This window comes from Lathyrus oleraceus, unplaced genomic scaffold (genome assembly GCF_024323335.1).
Source record: "Lathyrus oleraceus cultivar Zhongwan6 unplaced genomic scaffold, CAAS_Psat_ZW6_1.0 chrUn0014, whole genome shotgun sequence".
Lineage (NCBI taxonomy): Eukaryota > Viridiplantae > Streptophyta > Magnoliopsida > Fabales > Fabaceae > Lathyrus > Lathyrus oleraceus.
This window is the reverse complement of record NW_026112405.1, coordinates 212,976-223,768: the sequence shown is the minus strand read 5'-3', so window position 1 is coordinate 223,768 and position 10,793 is coordinate 212,976. Positions and strand designations below refer to the sequence as shown.

Here is a 10,793-nt window from a genome sequence, read left to right as displayed (position 1 = left end):
AGCACTATATATTACAATTAAGATAAACCATTCACAAAAAGCAGCTAAATAACTAACTGCAGAGGCATCGAAAATTTCAAGAAACTAATTATCATTTTGAAGCTTTATGCAACACAGCTTTTATTCGATAAATTAATATGTGGATTTTCAATATCACATAGAATTTTTTATTTATATAAATAAATCTTTAAATTTTTTTAAATAGATATATAATTAAAATCAAGATAAAGAAAGTTCTAATCAATTCAAATTAAACAAAATCATAAATTGTAATGGATAGAAATTAAACTAAATTCAAAACACATAAATATCCATAAACAAGTCTTTTAGAATTTATTTATTCAAAATTATTATCAGAACCATGAACACAATATAAATGACACACTCGAAGTATTTTCCAACAATGAGAAAACGAGTAATACCGGACGCTGAAGTACTGGATCCTAGGTTTTTATCACTAACCTAAATTCTTGATATATGCTAGTGATGGATCCTAGGGTTTTCCCTCTATCTTAAGTTCTTGATATATGTTAGTGATGGTCTCTTGAACGTAAATAAAATCTCAAACCAATATTTTTTTATTATTTCTAAAATTTCCCATCTTTGAACTTGAGTTTGAATTTCAATGGATTACATATAAGGTAATGGCAAATCTAGAAGCACTATATATTACAATTAAGATAAACCATTCACAAAAAGCAGCTAAATAACTAACTGCAGAGGAATCCAAAATTTCAACAAACTAATTATCATTTTGAAACTTTATGCAACACAGATTTGATTCGATAAATTAATATGTTGATTTTCAATATCACATAGAATTTTTTATTTATATAAATAAATCTTTAAAAAAATTTTAAACATATATATAATTAAAATCAAGATAAAGAAAGTTCTAATCAATTCAAATTAAACAAAATTTAAAATTATAATGGATAGAAATTAAACTAAATTCAAAACACATAACTACATAAAGAAGTCTTTTACAATTAATTTATTCAAAATTATTATCAGAACCGTGAACACAATACAAATGACACACTCAATGTATTTTCCAACAATGAGAAAACGAGTAATACCGGACGCTGAAGTACTGGATCCTAGGGTTTTGTCACTAACCTAAATTCCTTATATATGCTAGTGATGGATCCTAGGGTTTTCCCTCTATCTTAAGTTCTTGATATATGTTAGTGATGGTCTCTTGAACGTAAATAAAATCTCAAACCAATATTTTTTTATTATTTCTAAAATTTCCCATCTTTGAACTTGAGTTTGAATTTCAATGGATTACATATAAGGTAATGGCAAATCTAGAAGCACTATATATTACAATTAAGATAAACCATTCACAAAAAGCAGCTAAATAACTAACTGCAGAGGAATCCAAAATTTCAACAAACTAATTATCATTTTGAAACTTTATGCAACACAGATTTGATTCGATAAATTAATATGTTGATTTTCAATATCACATAGAATTTTTATTTATATAAATAAATCTTTAAATTTTTTTAAACAGATATATAATTAAAATCAAGATAAAGAAAGTTCTAATCAATTCAAATTAAACAAAATCATAAGATATAATGGATAGAAATTAAACTAAATTCAAAACACATAAATATCCATAAACAAGTCTTTTAGAATTAATTTATTCAAAATTATTATCAGAACCGTGAACACAATACAAATGACACACTCGAAGTATTTTCCAACAATGAGAAAACGAGTAATACCGGACGCTGAAGTACTGGATCCTAGGGTTTTGTCACTAACCTAAATTCCTTATATATGCTAGTGATGGATCCTAGGGTTTTCCCTCTATCTTAAGTTCTTGATATATGTTAGTGATGGTCTCTTGAACGTAAATAAAATCTCAAACCAATATTTTTTTATTATTTCTAAAATTTCCCATCTTTGAACTTGAGTTTGAATTTCAATGGATTACATATAAGGTAATGGCAAATCTAGAAGCACTATATATTACAATTAAGATAAACCATTCACAAAAAGCAGCTAAATAACTAACTGCAGAGGAATCCAAAATTTCAACAAACTAATTATCATTTTGAAACTTTATGCAACACAGATTTGATTCGATAAATTAATATGTTGATTTTCAATATCACATAGAATTTTTTATTTATATAAATAAATCTTTAAAAAAATTTTAAACATATATATAATTAAAATCAAGATAAAGAAAGTTCTAATCAATTCAAATTAAACAAAATTTAAAATTATAATGGATAGAAATTAAACTAAATTCAAAACACATAACTACATAAAGAAGTCTTTTACAATTAATTTATTCAAAATTATTATCAGAACCGTGAACACAATACAAATGACACACTCGATGTATTTTCCAACAATGAGAAAACGAGTAATACCGGACGCTGAAGTACTGGATCCTAGGGTTTTGTCACTAACCTAAATTCCTTATATATGCTAGTGATGGATCCTAGGGTTTTCCCTCTATCTTAAGTTCTTGATATATGTTAGTGATGGTCTCTTGAACGTAAATAAAATCTCAAACCAATATTTTTTTATTATTTCTAAAATTTCCCATCTTTGAACTTGAGTTTGAATTTCAATGGATTACATATAAGGTAATGGCAAATCTAGAAGCACTATATATTACAATTAAGATAAACCATTCACAAAAAGCAGCTAAATAACTAACTGCAGAGGAATCCAAAATTTCAACAAACTAATTATCATTTTGAAACTTTATGCAACACAGATTTGATTCGATAAATTAATATGTTGATTTTCAATAACACATAGAAATTTTTATTTATATAAATAAATCTTTAAATTTTTTTAAACAGATATATAATTAAAATCAAGATAAAGAAAGTTCTAATCAATTCAAATTAAACAAAATCATAAGATATAATGGATAGAAATTAAACTAAATTCAAAACACATAAATATCCATAAACAAGTCTTTTAGAATTAATTTATTCAAAATTATTATCAGAACCGTGAACACAATACAAATGACACACTCGAAGTATTTTCCAACAATGAGAAAACGAGTAATACCGGACGCTGAAGTACTGGATCCTAGGGTTTTGTCACTAACCTAAATTCCTTATATATGCTAGTGATGGATCCTAGGGTTTTCCCTCTATCTTAAGTTCTTGATATATGTTAGTGATGGTCTCTTGAACGTAAATAAAATCTCAAACCAATATTTTTTTATTATTTCTAAAATTTCCCATCTTTGAACTTGAGTTTGAATTTCAATGGATTACATATAAGGTAATGGCAAATCTAGAAGCACTATATATTACAATTAAGATAAACCATTCACAAAAAGCAGCTAAATAACTAACTGCAGAGGAATCCAAAATTTCAACAAACTAATTATCATTTTGAAACTTTATGCAACACAGATTTGATTCGATAAATTAATATGTTGATTTTCAATATCACATAGAATTTTTTATTTATATAAATAAATCTTTAAAAAAAAATTTAAACATATATATAATTAAAATCAAGATAAAGAAAGTTCTAATCAATTCAAATTAAACAAAATTTAAAATTATAATGGATAGAAATTAAACTAAATTCAAAACACATAACTACATAAAGAAGTCTTTTACAATTAATTTATTCAAAATTATTATCAGAAACGTGAACACAATACAAATGACACACTCGATGTATTTTCCAACAATGAGAAAACGAGTAATACCGGATGCTGAAGTACTGGATCCATAGATTTTGTCTCTAACCTAAATTCTTGATACATGCTAGTGATGGATCCTAGGGTTTTGCCTCTATCTTAAGTTCTTGATATATGTTAGTGATGGTCTATGGAACGTAAATAAAATCTCAAATCAATATTTTTTTAATATTTCTAAAATTACCCATCTTTGAACTTGAGTTTGAGTTTCAATGGATTACATATAGGGTAATGGGAATTCTAGAAGCACTATATATTACAATTAAGATAAACCATTCACAAAAAGCAGCTAAATAACTAACTGCAGAGGCATCGAAAATTTCAAGAAACTAATTTTCATTTTGAAGCTTTATGCAACATAGCTTTTATTCGATAAATTAATATGTGGATTTTCAATATCACAGAATTTTTTATTTATATAAATAAATCTTTAAATTTTTTTAAACAGATATATAATTAAAATCAAGATAAAGAAAGTTCTAATCAATTCAAATTAAACAAAATCATAAGATATAATGGATAGAAATTAAACTAAATTCAAAACACATAAATATCCATAAACAAGTCTTTTAGAATTTATTTATTCAAAATTATTATCAGAACCGTGAACGCAATACACTACGCCAAAAATGACTTTTAACAGCGCATCTTAGACAGCGCTTTTAAAAGAAAGCGCTGTCTAAGGTTAAAATTAAAATAAAACACGGAAAATGTTCCAAAAAAATAATGAAAGCGCTGTCTAAGGGGGGGTCTTAGACAGCGCTTTCTAAAAGCGCTGTCTAAGACCCCCCCCTTAGACAGCGCTTTTAGAAAGCGCTTTTAAATATAGACCTTAGTCAGCGCTTTTGATAAAGCGCTGTCTAAAGTCTTTAAATTAAAAAAAAAATTAAAACCAAAAGCGCTGTCTAAGGGGGGGTTTAGAAAGCGCTTTTGGAAAGCGCTGTCTAAGGCATACCTTAGAAAGCGCTTTCCACAAAAGCGCTTATCCCGCGAGAGGCAGATTTATTTTCCCCAAATTTTCGGTGAGAAATATCCTTATTTGTTTTCCCTCTCTTTTCCTCCCTTATTTTCGGCAACCCAGCATTTCAACTTCTCTGACCCCTAATTTCTCCTTTTCCGGCACCATTCACACCGCTCTTGCTCCATTTCTCACCGTACAATTCCCCTCTAAACACCAAATCCTCACTGCTCCAACATTCAAATCCTTGAAAACTTTCACCAATCACTTTTCATTCTTCAAAAAATCTAGCAGATTTTAGATAAACTCTGAACCCTAATTTCCCAAAGTTGATTCCACATTAGGGTTTCTCATGTCAGGTGGGTTAAGCCCAACACACCACGTCATAGTTCAAGCTCTCTTGTCACGAGGTCCACTCAAGGAGAAAGACCTACATTCCATGTTTGAGGACCTCACTAAGAAAAGTCCAGGTTTTCATTTTTCATTTTCCTAATTTTTTACTTTTGATTGCTACTATTTTTCCGCTTTTTATTTTATCATGATTTTGATTGTATTGGTTTGTTCTTGTATAGGCACTGACCGTCGGCTATTTGATGCATTTATTCTGGCAATAAACAAGGCTCTAACTTGTGCTAATTTTGAGTTACGTGCCTGCATTGATCAATATGATGGCCATGTTTATTATGGAGTTGTTAATACTGTTTCCGATGAACAATCAAAGCTCGGGACCAAGTATACAGTTCCGCAGATTGCTTTTTATAAGGCTATTGTAAGTGTAATTGAACTTGCCTCTGTTTTTCTGTTTGCATAAGTGCGTGATAGAAGTAATAGGCTCTACAAATTGCTTTGTATAATCCACTATTGGTGAAGTTCTTTTGGGTTGTCTATCTATCATATTAGGACACACAGTCATTTGTAGTAAATGTCTTACTAGGGATGATTTATAAGGAAATATTGAAATCTGAGGATGGAAATTTTAAATGGTTTTGGTCAATAATATAATTAAGGTCAAAGTGAATGAAGTTTAATGTTGATTGTATGTTAGATGGGGTTGCTGAGTTTTCAGCGCGCAAATGTTATCCATGTGTACAAGATCATAGAGTTAAAAGAAGATTGGTCAGGAATAAGGTTATGAATCTTTCATAAACTGCAAATCGTGTTGTGTGTAATAAATTCTCATTTACTCTTACTATTAGGTAGCCACAAACTGATAAATTTAAGGAGAGATTTCAACAATTATTAATTGGATTAGGACCTCTTCTCCCATTTGCGTATGTCCAACATAGAATATGCATGTTTCTATGTGAACAATATCATTTGGTTGTTCAGTTTAATACTTTGGTCTTGATATTATGACATCTTGAGACTAACAACTTATTATTTTCTTTTAATGGCAAACAACAGATTGAAGCAATAGTTCAAGATGACACGGCAAATGGTTTTATCTCCACCTTAATCCTTGTTTCATGAAAAATAGCATCTGTTTTGTTAAATGCCAGTCTAAATTCAGGTCCTAGCTGTCAATGTATTGTCATTATTTCTTTTATATATAGCATGTTTGAGCAAAACTTTATGATAGAACCATAAAATCAAGATAACCAAATTGTATTCTATTGAATGTCAAAGATGAGCTCTTACAATGGTGAAAATGAAACAAGAAATGATAAAAACCAGAGCAGAATTGCTCCTGGACCAGAGAGTAACTCTCCTAACAACTTTCTAACAATATTTCTGAATGAATTCCCTAATCCCTTCCCCTCTCTTTTATAACAGAATATCCCTAAAATAAAGGAAATATCCTAACTAACTCTTACTAGACTAAGGTTCGGACTCAGGGTCCTATCACTCTATCTTGGGAATTACCTCTTATTCTATACTAGTATATTGCATTGGATTTAATATTGCATGAATTACAAAGTATTTTGTCTCTCTTATTTTAGAATGAATGTATTTTGTATCTCATGCAATATTGCAAATTTCTATAGCTAATTTAAGTATTTAGCACTTTTGACTTATAACTTTGATATTTTGCAGAGATGGTGGTGAAATATCTACACGGTATTTGCAAAAAATGGTTCAAGCTTTGCCCCAATACACTGAGCAAGTAGAAAAGATTTCACTCCATGTAGAGGTGATTGAATTCTACATGGTTCATGAATTCTACAAATTATGTTTCTTTACTAGGTTTATGATTTTAAAATATGCTTGATATTCCTGCTTTTCCTGACTCCGAAACCAGTAAAGATGTTCAAATTCTGATCAGATTCATGTTCTTTAGAAGATTGGTAGCAAAAATTGACTGAATTAAACTTCTGCGACTGTGCTAAGCTCTGAATTGCAAGATATTCATGTCTTATTTTGAAAACTATCTCTGTATATGGGGTATGGATCTCTTTGTTTATAGCTGCATCATAAATAAATTTGGATGAGGCGTCTACGACTCAGGAAAAAGTAGGTTGCCTGTTACATTGCTTGATATGTTTGATTTCTAAGGTCCAGTCTGATTTTTTTTAGGCAGTCAGCATCTATGAATGAATGCAATACTATAACTCAAAGAAAAAAAACTGTAGTAAGCAAACGTTATTGATGGTTTTGTTTATCTAACTAGTTGGCAAAACTATCACCCGATGACATGAAAGTTATCAGTAATATGCAACTGCTGGCGGGATCATCAACAAAGAAGGCATCTGCTGCTGCTGGTGCTTTCTCACTGAAGTTCAGTAACCAGAAGGTAAACATATATATTCATTTCGTGCTGATAGAAGTAAAATAAATAAACAAATATGTCAAGTGAGGATTTATATACTTAAGAAACAACAATAAAAATATATTATTTATGGATTCCTTTTCATTAAGGATATTAGATATTTCAAGCTGAGGGTGGTATTGTATTGCAAAATGTTCTATTTCATGCCCCTGTCTGAATGCTTTATTTCGCATCAAATTATCTATAAAATTAAAACTCTTTTTCTTTCATAGACAACGCAAGCAGCACGCAAAGATCGTACTGACGAAGAGGAAGAAACATGGTCACTATTTCGATTTTATCCCGTTGTAGAGGTACGACTAAAGATCATGCAAGCTTTTCATTTCCAAATTTATTGTGTGTGGAGTGATATCTTCGGATTTGAGTTCTCTCGAGTTCCATGAATATTAGAAAGAGAAAGTAACATTTTTTTCTAATATAATCTAGGAGCTCTATAACCCATCATAGTGGATCCTTGTACAGGAAAAGTTATGCCTTTCTTTCTTAAAAAGTGCTATACCTTGCATGTTTAATTTAGTTAGATTTTAGAAGTTACACGATATATAGTTTTTCCACTATATTTATCACAAAATGTCAATAGTTGATTTGTTCAGAGTTTCACACTTGCCTTCCAATAAATTTTTCCTCTCTATATGTCAAATTATATTAGATTGAATTGGGACAAGTGGAGGTAAACATATGAAAAGCCATCTATGAACCATACCTAATGAGAAAAGTTTTGTTGTTGTGGAACTGTATGAGAAATATCTGATTTAAACACGGTAAGGAAATTGCGTAAGAAATATTGTTGTTTAATTATGACATGACTAGTTTTACTATTGCATATGATCAAATGTAAATCATAGCTACCATTTCATCTGTCAGGAGCTCATTGAAAGTCTTAATAAGGGAGAACTGCCAAAGAGTGAATATGCATGAAAAATCTCTAGCGGTAAGAAAAAGAATGTTTGGTCGTGCTTGGCCCTATAGAGCTAATTTGAGAGATGGAATTGTTCCAAGTTGGCCAGAAATTACAAGCAATAGTCTCAGTGCTCCGGCTTGCGTTGTAAGTTACTTAATTCGATACTTTTTTTATTCTTAATAATCCATATTTGATGGATAGATTGATTGAATGTGTTTTAGTAACAAAATTCATCATTATATTTAGAACGACGAGGTTGCCAGGAATTGGTTGAACAATCTAGAGGTCAGGAAAGCTATTCACACTGCAGAGGTGAGGATTCTATCAAAGTATATCATATTAATATTTTACTATATCAATTTTTTTTTTGTCTGTAAATGAAATGGTAGCAACTACTAAAAACTCACACACAACTGTGAATACCAGAGTTTGAATCCCAGTGAGGACGTCCAACCTAACAATATCGATTTTTGTCCTTTGAGAATTTATTAATTTTGATCATTGTGATAATACAGGAAAGTGTAGTTAGGAGATGGGAGTTATGTACATTCCAGCTTGAATACGATCATGATCTAGGGAGTATGATTCCTTACCACAAGAATCTTACTTCAAAAGGATACTCAGCATTGATATTTAGGTTAATCTTCCAACATATAACAACATTGTTTTAGGTTTATTCTTATAAAGTCACAACATTCCTATCATATTGTTTTTTTTTCTTGCAGTGGTGATCATGACATGTGTGTCCCATTTACCGGAACGGAAGCATGGACAAGATCACTTGGATATAAGATTGTTGATGAATGGAGACCATGGTTAATCAATGATCAAGTTGCAGGGTATTTCTAGAGCACATTAAAACTTAGCGTCTTAATTTAACATATAGAGGTTGAGCAAGTTTTCTTTGTTTGGTTTTAGGTTTATACAAGGATATGCCAACAATCTCACATTTCTGACTATAAAGGTATGTATATTAAAATGTGATTACTCTATAAATAAATTAATTTAGATTGAAATAGTCTTAATATATTATTTAATAATACTTTTACAGGGAGCTGGACATACTGTTCCAGAATATAAACCAGAGGAGGCATTGTACTTTTACAAACATTTTTTGGATGGAATTCCTATATAAGAAATAAGAAACTAGAGAAAGATAGTTGTTTCAAATTATTATTATATACTTGATGGACTAGTTCAAAAGTGTATGAAGAAAATAAGTTATTTCATTATTCACTTTGTATCTTTCAAACATTACACCTTTTTAAACAAGTGTAACTTCATTGTATCTTTTGTCTTCCTATTTATCTATACTAACAAATTTAATCATTTACTTTTTTAATTTGATATTTTGGTTTTTTAATTTTAAGGATGTATGACAATTTCACCACAAAAATATGGGTCAATTAAGTGTGAATGTAATCTATCTATTTTGGCTAAATTAAATATGCCTTTGATATTACACTTTAAGTGGTTTTGACATTCTAAACATTTTGATGAGGAATTTTGCTTTGAAATAGGAGGGTCTTAGAAAGCGCTTTAGGCAAAAGCGCTGTCTAAGGGGGGGGGGGGGGGGGGGGGGGCTTAGACAGCGCTTTTTGAAAAGCGCTGTCTAAGGTATACCTAAAAAAATTAAAATAGGAGGGTCTTAGAAAGCGCTTTTGGCCAAAGCGCTGTCTAAGGGGGTGGGGCTTAGACAGCGCTTTTCAAAAGCGCTGTCTAAGGTATACCTAAAAAATTTAAAATAAGAGGGTCTTATAAAGCGCTTTTGGCCAAAGCGCAGTCTAAGGGGGGGGGGGGGGGCTTAGACAGCGCTTTTAAGATTTAAAAAAGCGCTGTCTAAACCTTTAGCAGCGGAGGTTTAGACAGCGCTTTAAAGCGCTGTCTAAGGCTAAAAAAAGCGCTGTCTAAGGTCTTGTTTGTTGTAGTGATACAAATGACACACTCGAAGTATTTTCCAACAATGAGAAAACGAGTAATACCGGACGCTGAAGTACTGGATCCTAGGGTTTTGTCACTAACCTAAATTCCTTATATATGCTAGTGATGGATCCTAGGGTTTTCCCTCTATCTTAAGTTCTTGATATATGTTAGTGATGGTCTCTTGAACGTAAATAAAATCTCAAACCAATATTTTTTTATTATTTCTAAAATTTCCCATCTTTGAACTTGAGTTTGAATTTCAATGGATTACATATAAGGTAATGGCAAATCTAGAAGCACTATATATTACAATTAAGATAAACCATTCACAAAAAGCAGCTAAATAACTAACTGCAGAGGAATCCAAAACTTCCACAAACTAATTATCATTTTGAAACTTTATGCAACACAGATTTGATTCGATAAATTAATATGTTGATTTTCAATATCACATAGAATTTTTTATTTATATAAATAAATCTTGAAAAAAATTTTAAACATATATATAATTAAAATCAAGATAAAGAAAGTTCTAATCAATTCA

The 10,793-nt window shown here is 30.4% G+C and overlaps 1 protein-coding gene across 6 annotated transcripts; it reads left to right on the top strand.

The window, feature by feature from the left end:
- Positions 1-4,702: 4,702 nt before the first annotated feature.
- Positions 4,703-9,655, top strand: LOC127112031 (serine carboxypeptidase-like 20). Of its 6 annotated transcripts, XM_051046226.1 has the most exons (13): positions 4,704-5,128; positions 5,231-5,427; positions 6,063-6,096; positions 6,693-6,789; positions 6,922-7,109; positions 7,267-7,389; positions 7,638-7,718; positions 8,290-8,470; positions 8,573-8,638; positions 8,842-8,963; positions 9,052-9,165; positions 9,245-9,290; positions 9,378-9,655. In XM_051046226.1, the coding sequence occupies exons 8-13, from the start codon at positions 8,336-8,338 to the stop codon at positions 9,459-9,461; spliced, it is 567 nt and encodes a 188-aa protein (XP_050902183.1). In that variant the 5' UTR covers positions 4,704-5,128; positions 5,231-5,427; positions 6,063-6,096; positions 6,693-6,789; positions 6,922-7,109; positions 7,267-7,389; positions 7,638-7,718; positions 8,290-8,335; the 3' UTR covers positions 9,462-9,655. The 6 variants fall into 6 exon arrangements, with proteins under 6 accessions (XP_050902185.1, XP_050902184.1, XP_050902183.1 ...); XM_051046225.1 differs by lacking the exon at positions 6,922-7,109; XM_051046224.1 differs by having other exon boundaries at positions 6,063-6,789.
- The last annotated feature ends 1,138 nt before the right edge of the window (positions 9,656-10,793 follow it).

What these genes read in the sequence shown, in the direction of transcription:
- LOC127112031 (XM_051046227.1), top strand. Translation starts at nt 8,336, where the DNA reads ATGCATGAAAAATCTCTAGCGGTAAGAAAAAGAATGTTTGGTCGTGCT. An exon ending in AAGCTATTCACACTGCAGAG is followed by an intron (nt 8,639 to 8,841) that starts GTGAGGATTCTA and finishes GTGATAATACAG; the next exon opens with GAAAGTGTAGTTAGGAGATG. An exon ending in TACTCAGCATTGATATTTAG is followed by an intron (nt 8,964 to 9,051) that starts GTTAATCTTCCA and finishes TTTTTCTTGCAG; the next exon opens with TGGTGATCATGACATGTGTG.